At 35.7% G+C, this 14,668-nt stretch overlaps 1 protein-coding gene and 1 long non-coding RNA gene across 13 annotated transcripts in view; one reads left to right on the top strand and one right to left on the bottom strand.

Annotated features, from left to right (window-relative positions):
* SLTM (SAFB like transcription modulator) overlaps nucleotides 1–14,668 on the bottom strand; it is a 62,558-nt gene that overhangs the window by 24,789 nt on the left and 23,101 nt on the right. For 5 of the 12 annotated variants that reach the window (XM_082733723.1, XM_082733716.1, XM_082733720.1 and 2 more), the window contains 12 exons: nucleotides 13,646–13,673; nucleotides 11,835–12,303; nucleotides 11,169–11,218; nucleotides 8,892–9,010; nucleotides 6,890–7,039; nucleotides 6,567–6,670; nucleotides 6,307–6,473; nucleotides 5,726–5,811; nucleotides 5,117–5,280; nucleotides 2,555–2,735; nucleotides 1,713–1,837; nucleotides 732–902 (listed from right to left, as the gene is read on the bottom strand). In XM_082733723.1, the coding sequence (XP_082589849.1) occupies nucleotides 732–902; nucleotides 1,713–1,837; nucleotides 2,555–2,735; nucleotides 5,117–5,280; nucleotides 5,726–5,811; nucleotides 6,307–6,473; nucleotides 6,567–6,670; nucleotides 6,890–7,039; nucleotides 8,892–9,010; nucleotides 11,169–11,218; nucleotides 11,835–12,303; nucleotides 13,646–13,673 (1,814 nt within the window). The remainder of the gene's footprint in view (nucleotides 1–731; nucleotides 903–1,712; nucleotides 1,838–2,554; nucleotides 2,736–5,116; nucleotides 5,281–5,725; nucleotides 5,812–6,306; nucleotides 6,474–6,566; nucleotides 6,671–6,889; nucleotides 7,040–8,891; nucleotides 9,011–11,168; nucleotides 11,219–11,834; nucleotides 12,304–13,645; nucleotides 13,674–14,668) is intronic. The other 7 variants (XM_082733721.1, XM_082733722.1, XM_082733717.1 and 4 more) reach the window with 2 other exon arrangements.
* LOC309866246 lies at nucleotides 488–6,471 on the top strand. Its single transcript, XR_014312522.1, has 2 exons — nucleotides 488–5,364; nucleotides 5,596–6,471. It is a non-coding gene; the product is annotated as an uncharacterized lncRNA (long non-coding RNA).

The raw sequence follows: 14,668 nt of genomic DNA, 5'->3' as shown, positions 1-14,668 counted from the left end.
TTCCCACCTAGTTTTAAACAATGTTAAGAGGATAAAGCGAATCAACTTTGTTATGGTGGTCTGTCAAACTAAAGTTTTTTTCAAGGTTTATTTATTTAAGCAACCTCTATAACCTGACATGGGGGCTCAAACTCATGACCTCAAACTAATTTTGAATACTGAATCACATTTACATTAATAACAACAAAAACCAAAAATGTAGGATTTGTTCTGAACACTCGATCTGACCTGTAGTACTTAACATTTTTTTTTAAGATTTTATTTATTTGTTTGACAGAGAGGCAGGCAGAATTGGGGCGGTGGGGAAGCCGGCTCCCCGCCGAGCAGAGAGCCCGACTCAGGCCTCAGTCCCAGGACTCTGAGATCATAACCTGAGCCAAAAGCAGAGGCTTAACCCACTCAGCCACCCAGGTGCCCAGTACTTAAGATTTTAATAGAGAACCAAAGTTATCATTAGCAAGGCTCACACACCAAATACAACAAAATCTTTTTTCTTTTTCTTTTTTTTAAAGATCTTATTTATTTGAGAGCGAGTGAGCAAGAGAGTGCATGAGCTGGGGAAGAGGCAGATAGGCAAGGGAGAAACAGACTCCCCACTGAGCAAGGAGGAGCCCGAAATGAGGCTCAATCTCAGGACCCTGGGATCAAGACCTGAGCCAACAGGCAGATGTTTAACCTACGGAGCCACCCAGGACCCCCCAAATATAGTAACTTTCAAGATATCTATATACCTTTCAAAAGATGAAGACTGTACTGCTGAACTCTCAGGAAACCTGCCCCTCTCTCGGTGATCAAAGTCATTAAATCTGTTTTGCTGGCGAGAATAGTCAGATCCATGGCTGAATCGTGCATCTGTATCTAGAGACAACTTTTTACTCTCGCTCCAGTAAGGATCATCTCGCCTTGAAGAGAAATATTTGCTTATTTATATAAATTAGTTTAATAATAATCCAACAACACTAACTTGGGAGTCATACATACCACATACTAGGAACTGTGGATACAGAAGGCTAATAAACTCAAGACATAAAACATTTTGTTACAAGAACAAACTAGCAAAGAATTAACTATCAGATGGCACAGAGTCATGTAATGTTAGAGGAATTTCACAGGAGAGAAAACAGGTGAAAAATGGTCTGTTTAAAAATTTGTAAATGGAAAAGACAGATACCATTTTATAATAAAATTCTAACTAATAGTACACAACTTTTTTCAGTCACACTTAACTTCCGGAAGGTTAGATGGGTAAGTCCCAAGCACAATTCATACATTCCATGTATTTCGCACCACAATCAATTAAGTCTCACAGAACTTATATGAAGAAAATTCAATGACTGCATTTGGAAATCTATTAAGCAGCATGAACACAAACACACAATGCAATCCTTCCCAGTTTGCAACCTCCAAATTTATCTGCACTACCCTCTCAGAATTCTCAAAATGGGTCTGAGTGTGAGAACCATCCCTGAAGCCTATGATGGTGAAGTATTTCCAGTCATAATGGAAAAACATTTGGCAATAGGAAGGGAAAGGGGAAAAGGGCAGACTCTTCCTACTTGACAAGCACGGGATCCACTCCCATCCCTACTGATCATGCATGACCTTTTATTCCAGGCATGGTTGCCTGTACTTGCTACTCCTCCAATCAGCTTTAAATCAGTTTGAAAGGCCTAAGATAGCACGCGCTGTTAAAGAAGAAAGCAGGCAACTACCTATGATCTACATCACGTGGGCGTTTCAAAGAATTCCTTTTCTCTTGTTCATAACGAAGCTGCTGCTGTTGCCTTCTCAGCTCCTCTCGTTCTCGAGCAATACGTTCGGCTTCCTTACGACGTTCCTTCAGACAACACAGAAGGAAGAACCAACCAATGCAAAATGAAAACATAAGGTAAGTACATGCGCAACCTTGTTTTCATCCTGTCATTAAGAAACCACCAAAGGCAAGCACCGGGCAAAACACACACCTGGGACAAATACATACACAAAATTGACTTCAGAAATCAGTAATCTAGGCTATGGCTACTGTTCTGCAACATTAAAAATAACAGAAATTGGGTGGTGGAAGCTGGCAGGTAATGGGGAAGGTCAGATTTAGTTTCATCATTTGACCGAAACAAAAGCACCTGAAGGGAATTAGATACAAAGTTCTTAAAAACCTGGATACAGTTCTGCAAAGAGAGGCATTATTTCCTTCCAGCCTTGGGAAATCATTCCCACTCTACGATGTAAGGAAATAAGTTATTATTTGCGGAGACTGGGATAGTGACAGAGCCTGGATTACAATTACTCTGGACTCAGAGTCCTATGCTCAGACTATTAGGCTGCCATGATTGCAGAGCTTGGGTTATTACCAATTGGCTCGAACAAAGTCACAACTAAATGTATTTTGAACTAGCACCTAAGTGATTGTTATCTTTCAGGGACACTTAATAAATGCTCATTAACTGAGCTCATTCTACAGAAGCTTTACAACAAGTAAAGCAAATTTTAGGGCAAAAATCACAGGGTTTGAAAAAGGTCAGTTATTTAAGATGAAAAGATTTTCTGACTGCACCTGTTCAATACGAATGCGTTCCCTTTCCAAGCGTTCGCGTTCCATTCTCTCTCTCTCTAGTTTTTGCCTTTCAATTTCTAGGCGCTCTCTCTCTCTCTGTAAGCGTTCCCGTTCTTCCCGTTCGCGAATTATTCTAATGCGTTCTCGCTCTCGACGCTCTCTTTCTGCAATCTCTCTTCGTCTAACAAAAATCAGTATTTAGAAATACTTAAATTATGCTAGCACTGTGTGAAAGAGAATAGCTTTTTTGAGTTTGAATTTTTCCTTGAGGTTGGCAATTTTAAACTTCAACTCAACCTAAGTAGTTTTAATGTAATTGGAAAGAGAACTCAAAAGAAAACTTTAAACAGATTCCAATGCTGTCACTTATTTATTAAGACTGTCAACTGAGCAGCTGAATTTTATAGAGTAGTTGCCTCTTAGAGGATTCCTGTTTAAATAAAAACCCCATAATAGCCCATTAGTAAATCCACATTTTAAAAAGGAGATATTCTGCATATATCAATTTCCAAAACTACAACTTCTACTGTTTTTGAGAGGAAGATTTTCAGTATCTAGTATATGGTCTACCTCCTTAAACAAGGTGTACCTTATTTTCATGAGTTGGGATCATACCCGTCAACACGAATTATAGCAATTGCTACATATAATTTCTTAGTGTTTACCGGCCCATGCTTCTTTGAGTCAGGAGGCAGTTCAAATGTTTGCTGAACTCAATGAAGTTACTGTATTGGGACCAGAAGTCACGTTTTTGTCATCTCCTCACTCTAAGGCCCTCCATGGACTCTACCAGCATGTCTTCTAGTAACCCAGTGGTTCTCAGCGGCTCAGTGCTGCACCCACGGAAATCTGAGGGGCATTTTATCACAAACGACCAAGGGGGCTGTTAGCAGCATTTAGGCAGTGGGGAACCAAGATCCTAAATATCTTTTGAAGCGTGCAAAAATCAGAATAGCTCTGCACCACAAAAACTGTCCAACAATTACACCTTTCAAATGCCGTAATGGACATTCATGTAATTAAAACAAAACAAAACACAATCACCTTAAAAAAAAAATCGTAGCCTAAAACTTGACTCGTTTCTAATAAATGTTAGGTTGGTTTATTTGCTTTGGCATGGTTTTTATATAAAAACTAAAAATACAACTCCATGTAAATTAAAGGAAAAATACTTCAAGACCTTCACCAAGAGCTGTTCACCATTTCAGAAATCAGGTAGTAATGTCAACGCCACTCCTGGTATTTGACTTACCAAAATGACACACCAATATCAGTCTGCATTTGTAGCTGTCACATTTTCATTGAGTCTAAAGAGGGCTGTAAACATCTGACTACTTCATTAGGTCTTCTAGAGAGTCGTGCCTAAACATTCATATCTGGAATATATGCTTCATTATAATTTGCTTTTATTTCTTCTTTAGGTTAGAATTAAGGCATTATATTGTTTTTTTGGAAATTATTTATAAAGGCATATTATGCATTTGTAGGCCTATTATGCATCAATTAGTTTTCAGCAGAGTGAAGAAAATGCTGCGACTTTTTTTTTTTTTTTTTTTTAATATAAAAGGGGTGCTTCTCTGACAGACCTAAGAATCACTGCTCTGGTAGATCCTACTCTCTCATCCTAACTTATCATATAAAGAGGAATCTCAGAATACTGGGGCTTCATCAAAAAAAAAAAAAAAAAAAAAAAAAGAGGAAAAAAATGGGTTCTGAGTAACACCAGAATTACTTCCTTCTAAGAAAGTATGTGGCAATCACAGTACTATTTGAGCTGTGAAATGTGTCTGGTTGTTCCTAACACTCCTGTGAATGAAGAGACGAAATCCCATGAGATAACCTATCAATGAGATAGGTTAATATTTGGAAATTTATATTAAAAAACACTTTCACAAGAATATTTTAAGTGGCATCCAAAAACTGATATAGGAAAGCAATGGTGGCATTTGTGGTGAACTGCTGAGATACTGCCACTAACAATGAAGTGTTTGTCTCAGTTTGTTTTAAAGAGAATGCTTGCATTGAGATAGAGCCTGAACACAGTAAGGTTCAGAAGGCGAATCTTCCTTCACTTGGGCTCTAATCCAAAGTACAATCAATTTTTCCTAAAATGTCGACATGCTACTTTGAACACTGCAGCTTACACTATCTTATCTCAACATCATTTTTTTCTGTAAAGTCATGTTTTTCATGGCGGCAGCTTAGGAGTAGAGGAAAGAGCATTGGACTTGGAGTCAGAAGACTTGGGTCTGAGTCCCGACTCTGCCACTCATTAGCTATGTGGCACTGGAAGAGTCATTTAGCCTCTCTGGGCCTCCATTTTTTCAATTATATAATGGGCACACCTAATCTTAAAGAACAGTTGAGACAGAAGTAACAGTTGGAAAGGTAATTTGTAAATGGTAAAATGCTATACAAACTTAAGAAATCATTAGGTTTTACTGCATTTAAAAGTGGCCAATCGCTTTCTGTGGGAATACAACTTCTAGAAATCTGGTTTGTAACTAGCATTAAATTTGTACCTATAGTTAAAGACAGGTATAAAATAGACTCTTTTCCTACCTTCGAAGTTCCATTGCTCGTCGCAATCTCTCAAAGCGAACTAAATGCTCTCTTAGTCTTTGTTCCTTCATCTTTTCAAAAGGCAAGATGTCTTTCCTTCTATAGTCTTTGTCCCTTTTTTTATCTAGGCTAGCTCTCTCCTTTTCCTTGCTCCTTCCATGAATCTACAGAAAAAAAAAGTTATAACAGAACTAGAAGTTAAAATAATTTGGGGTTTTGGTTTTCAAGTTAGGCTGGTCATTTAAAAAGTTTAAATGAGGGACGCCTGGGTGGCTCAGTTGGTTAAGCAGCTGCCTTCGGCTCAGGTCATGATCCCAGTGTCCTGGGATCGAGTCCCACATCGGGCTCCTTGCTCCGCAGGGAGCCTGCCTCTCCCTCTGACTCTGCCTGCCACTCTGCCTGTGCTCGCTCTCTCTCTCTCTGACAAATAAATAAATAAAATCTTTAAAAAAAAAATAAATAAAAATAAAAATAAAAAGTTTAAATGAGTAATGATATTCCATTTCTCTTAGATTTTCAAGAACAGAAATGTGCAAAAAATGATAATACTAAATTATCTTCTGTTGGAAACAGGGAAAATAATACACAGCATCCCTCCCAGAGACTTACTTTCTCATATCTTCCTCTTCTTGATGGCCTACAATGATCTCCTTTAGTTTGGTCCAGTATTACCATATGTCCTGGACTCTTGGAACCTAAGAGGAAAAAAAAGTAGATAAACAAATGCCTAAAAAACATTTCATTAAAAAAGACAATAAATGTAATGTAAAAATGCTGAATTCTTAGATAGCCAGATATTCACAACCAGTGCAAGAAATTTAAAAAAAGAACCTACTAACTCTATCCGAATGTAATTTGTCCAGTTTTTAAAAAATAACTCAACCCACAAACATAGATACTTTCTGCAATACCAAAAGATCCCAACTCAGTTACACAGCTACAAATCAGTGACCATTTACTGCCAGTCCAGGTCTCCAGCAAAGGGGCTCAGCTGAAAAGAATACATCTGTTTCCCAAGGGTAGAAAAGAAGACAACTAGTGCTACTGGACCTCCTTTTCTACCACAGTGACATCTAACAACAAAATTAAAATATTTCTCTGGACTGCAATCTCAGGTCTTCCCTTCCACTGTAAAAATGAAGTAGTAGAAAGCATTAGAAAGGGACTGAGAAGAAAGATACATAGCATACTTATTCGCTTCTTTTCTTCACTTTTTTTAATCGATTCTGAAGTTTGGCCACTTGATCCATTATCATTCTTCTCGTCTTTACCTTCTATTTTCTTAGGCTCCTTGCCTTCTTTTTTTTCACACTTCTCAGACGACCTTTTCTCTTCCTTTTTGACAGAGGCTTGTGTCCTGACCATACCACCCAAGAAAACAACACAGTGAGAACTACTTCATCAGTTTCCCAGAAAAGTCTACAAGCTTATCAAAAAAATAAATCCTTACTTGCTACTTCTATCACTCATATTTTTTTTGTCTCCAGAACCTCTTGAACTACTCTTTTCATCATTTTCTTTCTTCAGTTCTTTCTTAGAAGGATCACCTTTAACCTGAAGGTTTAAATAGGATACAAAACAAAAAAGTAAGTTAACATTAATGATCACATACAGTATGCTTCTAGGAGAAAATCTGGAAAACATGGAAGTAAAAAAATAAAAATACTTAAAAAATTATACCAAATTGTACTCCCTACTGGTATAACCTCTTGAAATTGGGCATTAGTGGCCCTCAAAGTAACCTCCCTTTTATACGCATTTAGGCAAGCTTACTTTTTCAACAGAAATCAGCTGTCCGTGCAGCTCAGTGCGATGAAGATGGGCAATACATCTGGACACCTCTGTGCTTGAAGACATAGTTACAATGCCATAGCACTTTGCCCCAGGACTTCGAGCATTTGTAACTACCTTTGCACTCAGAACCTATAAGATAAGGTAACACTTTACAAAGTTTTACAACTACATACATTCTAAAAAGATCAAACTTCAGAAGTAAGACTATTCAAATAAAATGACTACTCAGAAGACAGAAATTCATAATGAAGGATAAATTTAGGATATATATTATTCTGTCTCATATTCTTGTGATCACTATCTACTTTGTTTTAAGTATGTAGTAAATATTCAGGGGAACAATTTAAAGTGTCAAAAAGCAATTTAACCTAATTTTTTCTTATTAATTTTTCAAATATATAGCCAAAACAGTTAGTCACATCAATGAAATTGGCACAATTAATGAAAGCGAAGAAATAATATTCTCAATTATATCTGAGCCAAACTTCCCCTATCATAAGCCCACCCTAAATCTCTTAAAGGGAAGGAAAAAAAAGGGCAACTTTCTAGAAAGTTTCTAAATGATTGTTAACAATTTTCTATAATGAGTAACTATTAATTTCAAAAAATGAATAAAGAATTATCCTCATATAAAACAGCAGTCTTTAAAAACACTCCCTACAAAAATATAATCTAAAGAGACACACTTTCCAGTCTGTGCTTTTAAGATTTATACCAATATCAAAGTGACAAATAATTTAAATTCTATAAAATAGTTAAGAGAGACAAGGGATGGGTGAGTAAGAAGAAAAGTGATCTAGTGCTGAGCAAAGAGAAAGACATAATGCCATGAAGAAGTAAAGAGGGAATTTAGGAGGCTGTGTGGTATGAATGGCTGGAAACTATCAGCTTTTATCTCAACTCTGGGAAAGGCAGACTTGCCCCAACAGCAACCTGATTTTTAAGCCCAAGGTCTTGTTATAAAGTGCAGGGTGTCCTTTGCACAGTTTTAGTCCCAGGAAATGCCAGCATTAAAATATTGGTTTTGGATTTCTGACAATAAATCACCAGCGCTGACCATGCAACTACAATTCTCAGTGTTCTGTATCTGACACCTACAAGAATCCTTAACACTCAGGTAACTCTTTATATTAGAAGAAAAAAAAAAAAAAAACCTCCTAAAATCAAGAGGATAGATTTTTAAAATATTCATTAATGGTCATTTGCCAATACTGGTCATTAATTTAATAAGTATTCCAAAGCCCACTGTGTGCACACAAAGTATAGCAGATAAAGTTTCTGCTATCAAAGAGCTTACACTGGAGATTACATATGATGTATAATGAAAACCAAAAATAAATGGTAGAAAGCAGTGACTGCCATAAGAGAGAGAGATCAACTGCAATGCAATTCAAAAACTATTAACTATTATTTTAGTCATTTAATTATTTACTATTCTTCTCTATTAGGTCTTTCCCTTATATGCCAGGGAAACCTTTCCTAATGAACTATAGTAAACCCTTCCCTTTTTGCTCTCTTAGCAACTCTTTCCATCATAGCATATATCACAACTTAATTAAGTATATTTTTACCAGTTTTACATTTTTCTCCACTACTGTATTAGAATCTGTATGATGACAGGGACATTAGTTCCCACCCGACCCCCAAACTCTATATCCCATGGTCTAATACTAGTCTACCTATATTTTCCAAATGATCAGATCAACCTCAGATACTCTAGTTTCTAGAGATATCATGATGTATGTGAAAAACAAAATGCAGTTTTTCACTGAAATAGGCTCAAAATACAAGCTTTTAATAGAAAGAGCCCCAGGGCTCCGGGTGAGATTTTATGACAAAATTCACCAGTACCACAGAACTCCGTAATTATATCTATACCAATCCTGAGAAAATCAAGAAATTGGAAGGTTTTATATAATACCGTTTTGAATATAATCCCCATTTCAAATGGAGATACTAGAAAGACAGATAAAAAGTGTACCTTTCCGTATTTGCCAAAGAGGTTCTTCAAGTCAGCAGCTTTGGTATTAGAAGAAAGTCCACTAACCCAGATATTTTTAGTTGAGCTTCCACTGCTACCACTAGTACTACTTGTACTTCCTAGAACAGATTTAATATCAGACATTTTAGCGTCTTAATTGGAAATTCTATTTTTAAACAAAATTATTAGGTCCATATGCTTTCAAAATTATAAAACCCTCTTTTAATTTAGTTAGGATAGTACAACCTTGCTGTATCAAAAGCCTATGAATCTGCTATTATTAAAATCAAACACAACAGATAATATAGCTAGTGAGGAAACAAGTCTGAACATCTGTATACTTCCTAGTGCATGAGTTTCACATCAAAATGGGTAAACCATAAACTACAGGTCCTGGACTTTCACTGCTAAGTTTAATCATTTAGAATCTACCACTGCACTGAATACAAACAACCAGAAAACAGTCATCAAGAAACTTACAGACTGCTTAATTACCCACATCTGTTCTGGGCTTTAGATCCTGAGAAATTGGGAGTGTAAGAGGGAACAGTCAAAGCAAGGGATAAACTATTTCCAAGAATTTAAACGTTTAATAACAAAGACTAACCAAAAGCTCAACTTCATTACCTAGCAGAGAAAGACTAAAAATGAAATTATATGCAGCTAGTTAACTCTGGATTTAATAAGAAACAATTTTCTAAAACAAATTTAATTTTAAGAATAAAAAAAAAAAAAAAAAGAATAAAATCAGAAACCTCAAAATCCTTTAGAATAGGTAAGTATAATGCTATATGAATCATTTTTGTACTACTTCCATACACAAATTATGGTTTCATAATAGAGATGCCATTTCTTAGAATACAGGCCTACTCAGTCACCCTCCAATGCTTCTCCTCAAACATGCTATTCTAAAAGGGAAGCTTTCATTCATTTGACTTTACTTGGAAAACAATTCTTAATCCACTTTAACAGTATGTAATAATTAAAAGTAACAATTTTTATAACTTCAGGTTATTATATGTACAAAGACTAAAAAATTTCAATGCTTTAGAATATTACATGCCACAAGTTTTAATTGAAAAATTACTGTCCAGTGTAGACTTATATGAAGAGACAACACACAGCTGACTCAAATATTTTAAATATTAATGGTTGCTGCATTTCTACTCTTAAAAAATGCATCAAAGGATCGATACTAACAAGAAGCACATGTATCTTTTTTATATTACCAATAACATTTGAACCCAGGTATTTCTCTTACAGAAAAAAAAATTTTAGTTAATAGAAAAAAGTTACCATTTAACCAAGACCACTAAGTTTGTGAATTTACAAGGTAACACTTAATAAAGTTATTCTATTTTGTCCACTAACCAAAACTGTAAGGGATATAAGAATTGCAATTAATTGTCAATCACTAAGATTTCCAACTATAAAAACATACCAACAAAGTAACACTAAATGAACCACAAAACAGATTAACATTCGCTAAAGACACATTTTAGGACTTTGCAGTACCTGAATGGTGTTCTTTTCCCTTAAAATGCTTTCTTTAGAAAACAAGAAATGTTTTTCAAGTAGATGGCATACGTACAAGAGGAGACTATAGTGCGCAGCCATGAAATAACCAGACATCCCAATATCAGATATTGCATCTTTAAGCTTATAACAATGTCAAATAAAACTAACTTCCAACACAATACTCCCATCAGCCCAAAATAAGTCACATTAAGAAACAGATCTTCAAGAATCAAAATAATATATACTGGCTATGTTATTAGAAGTGTGCCCTGGTTTAAACAATGAAAAAAAGCAAAACCAAATGTTAGAGACTGATTTTCTCTTAATACTAGACTCCACAAATAGAGGCAAATATTATTCACAGTACATCTCCTAAAAGAACAGGGGAGAAGTTGTGCTGGTGCGTAAGGGATACAAATGACTACAATTAAAGATAAAATACTTCTAAATTATAATGTAAGAAAATGAAATACCCACTGTATTAACATTCAATACAGTTGCTTAGAATGCAATGTGAAAAACACAGACTTTTAATATACTCAAACCAGTTTACAAAATAAGTAATTAAAGGTAATGCTTCAATCACACCAGGAGTTTGCGGAAATCTATTTAACTCAATAGTTTACAGATAGACCCACCCCCAAATGTTCAGTATGTCAATTTTTAATGACTAAAGGTCAAAGGAAACCCCAGGAAATTATTACTTTTTAACAAAAATGTGCAATTTACCACTGAAACAAACAGGAAAAAATCCATTACCTTTGTCATCTTTGGATGATGTCTTGCTGTCTTTAGATTCCTTTGAAGAGCTAAAGAAGCAAACCACCAGAAGAAAATTGAAAACAAAAAAAACAAAACAAAACAAAAATCGAACAGCTTGATATTGACTATATTTCAAACTAGTACTATTTGTACAAATTAACAACTCCAAAGGCCTAGATTAGGTTATTTGAGCAAATGATTCCCTTAGGATTCTTGCACTGATTTTCCCCAAGATGCCTGAAGATCTATATTTTCTGACAATTCTATTCAGTGGATATATGGCCATCTTCTCCAGATTTCAGGACTGGGACTTGACTTCATTTTGTGTTCTTAGGACTGATAGTTGTTCATTAACCATCATCACAAGGATTTTTAAAAACAAAACACAAAAAAATTGTCAATTTGAAAAAAAAAAACCAAAAAACAACCAAAAAAAAAACCAAATATATGCTGACAATTCGACAATGCAATCAGTAGGACACACTGCATATTACGAAGATCTTGAAATTTTTTTAAAAGTAACTTATGACGGTCAAAAATATTATAGGCAGGATCATAAGTACTAATTACTGTACATGGTCTTGAAGCCACCCCCTTAATGTAGAGTGATCTTATTGAATGCTGGAATTCAGTATCGTAAAGAACTGACATAGAAAAACAAACCTCTTTGCTTGACCAGAGGCCCCAGTAGACGAGGGCCCTTTCTTCAAAGTATCCTTTTCTTTGTCTCCAGATTCTGCTTTCTTAGAACTTTCTCTGGCTTCCTTCTCGACAGGATCACCCTTCACGCAGTCTTCCTTCTTACCATCTTTATGGTTCGCATTCATCTCATAATCCTTGCTTTCCTTCTCCGGGCTCTGTGCAATGGCGTCCTGCCCATCTTTTGGCTTACTTGCTTCAGAATCTGTAATTTTCACATTTTTACCTGTTTCTAGGAGGTCATCACCATCAAAATCCAGAGTGATGGCATCTTCAGCCTGGATTGTGACCGAGATGTTGTCATCCTCAGCTTCTTTCACAGGCGCATTAGCTTCCATCTCTTCGTGAGCTGTGTGATCAGCCTCAGCTAGGTTCCCTTCTGAAGGAAGAGGTTTAGATACTTCTTGTGTACCATCACCAGAACCTGCTATATCTAAGAGGATTTAACAGGAATAAATACGGCAAAACAAGAAGTTTAAACAATTTCATATTCATAAGCTAGAATAGGACCTAGAAAATATAAAGCCAGTTATTAGCACTGATGGAAGGTTAGGGGGAAAAAAAAACACAAGGGTATTAACTAACATAAACAATCCTTTACCCAGGATCACTTATTCTTCATGGAAAAAAGGATCTCTACATACAAATACCAAACAACAAAAGTGAAGAAATGGTTCCATCCTTAGGATACCAACTCTTCGTTTGTGGTTATAAGTTAATGGCATATGGAAGATTTTGTTTCCCTCCATGAGGTAAGTGACAAATGTGGAGATTTGTTATTCAGTGTTCGAATCATCTTGGGTTTAACCCTTGTGACCTTCAGAACTCCCATGGTGACATCTTGAAAGGTCACAGTCTGAGGACAATAGTCTTCACAGTTTTTCAGGGCCCCATCCTTTTCATTCTTCTTATTCAATTCTTGGGTAGTCCAGAATCCTATGGAAAACTGCTACAGAAGACTCCAAAGATGGCCTGCTCCATAATGTTCAGGAAATTGGTTATTTCCAGTCTTCATCCTGTCCAGCCAGTCCTGCAATTATCATTTTCGAAGATGTCTTGCATTCCCCCAAAATGGAAAGGCTTCGGGCATGTGATGTTTTTCAGTCAGTAGCTTTACTTCATCATCGCTTTTGGACTTTTTATTCTGCCTTGCTTAGAACCCTGCTCCATGTCCTTTCTAGTCCAAAGGAGGACCTTTGACTTCCATCCAAGAACTCTTCCATCCGTAACCTCATAGTGATCAACGCATTACTATTGACGTCCCTGTAATTGTATTGGATGAGCCAGTTCTCCTAAACTATGAAAACTGTTGGAAGACTGTATGAAAGTTTCTCTATGCAGCAAACAAAAAGTCAGTCTCCTGGTGACCCATTTTTAGGACTGGTTGTACAATTCAATATCCATTACACTCTAGGACCCCAATAAGCACGTATGAGTTACTGCAGTGCCAGTCTTAAAGGACATTATCAACTTACCGTATGCTAGAAGTTATTTTAAAACATAAAATTAAAATTGGGTTAAATAAAATATGGCGATGTCCACTACAGTAACTGATATGTACCAGTAAGTTAGAACGTATCTTTAAAGTTAAAAACAAAATTAAAACCAATTGAAAAATAAAATCAAGATGCTAACTTAATTCACTAAATTGATAAATTTGAAAATAAATTCATTTCAAAAATAAGATTTCAAAGAAGGAATGTTTTATTTTTACATAATTTACTATTTCTCTAAATGTTAGCAATTTTTAAAACTCTACTTGGCATCAAACATACCTTTCTCATTTTCTTCTTCCTCACCATCCTGAAATTCAAAGAATAATCAAATGTAAAATGAATTCACTTAAAACTAGATTTTAGTAACAGCACAAAAGCAGTGAGGTTAAACTGGTATATAATTTAATAATATTAATTAGGGACACCTATCACTAACAAATATAGGATATTCCAATCAGAACGAGAGCCCATTTAGAGAAATGTGGCACATTAGCTGGTGGTTGTGGTTTCAGACAAAACAGGAAAATCTATCAGTAATTAGGTCAATTATCAATTGGATTAGTTTCAGTATTCAAAACTAGTTTATAGAATGTGAATCTTAAATCAAAGAGTTGCCGAAAGACTGACCTGATTATCTTATGTGACTCAGTTCAAAAGCACAAGGGTGTGCTATTCAAAATACTACGAGAAAGTACACTGTGAATATATACACTTTCGAGGGCTTAAATGCACATTAATAAAACAAACAAAAACCCTTCCAGGCATCTCAGAAGAGGGGTGACTACAAGAATAGTTATTTTCAAATTATTTGTTCCTTTTTTCTGTTGAAAATGAATTCACAGCAGTCACATATACCCTGATGGTCACTTTAAAAATGGTATTTGCACAACAGGTAATCAAAATCATAACTTGTGCTGTTTTAAAAATATGACTGATTTTAATTTTAAAATACGTGGTCTTTTCACTTAGTCTAAAATTAAGCATGTGCTAGCATGAAAACAGGAATACCTAAAGGTATTTTACCTTTTTCTCTACCCAGCAAATACTGCAAAACCCCCTGGAGGTAGTCAAAGTCACACCAAGGAAAAAAGCCAACATTTTCCCCAAACTGAAGATCATAACAAATAAGCAAATATTCATTTAATCTCAGGAAAGAAAAAAAAGGTTAAGGGATATTTTAATTTATAACTTTTAAAATAAAAGCTGAGTAGCACCTGGGTGGCTCAGTCAATTAAATGTCTGCCTTCAACTCGTGTCATGATCCTAGGGTCCTGGGATCGAGCTCTGCATCAGGCTCCCTGC

The sequence above is a fragment of the Mustela nivalis genome, assembly GCF_964662115.1.
Source record: "Mustela nivalis genome assembly, chromosome: 6".
NCBI lineage: Eukaryota > Metazoa > Chordata > Mammalia > Carnivora > Mustelidae > Mustela > Mustela nivalis.
This window is presented reverse-complemented; position numbering and strand designations above follow the sequence as displayed.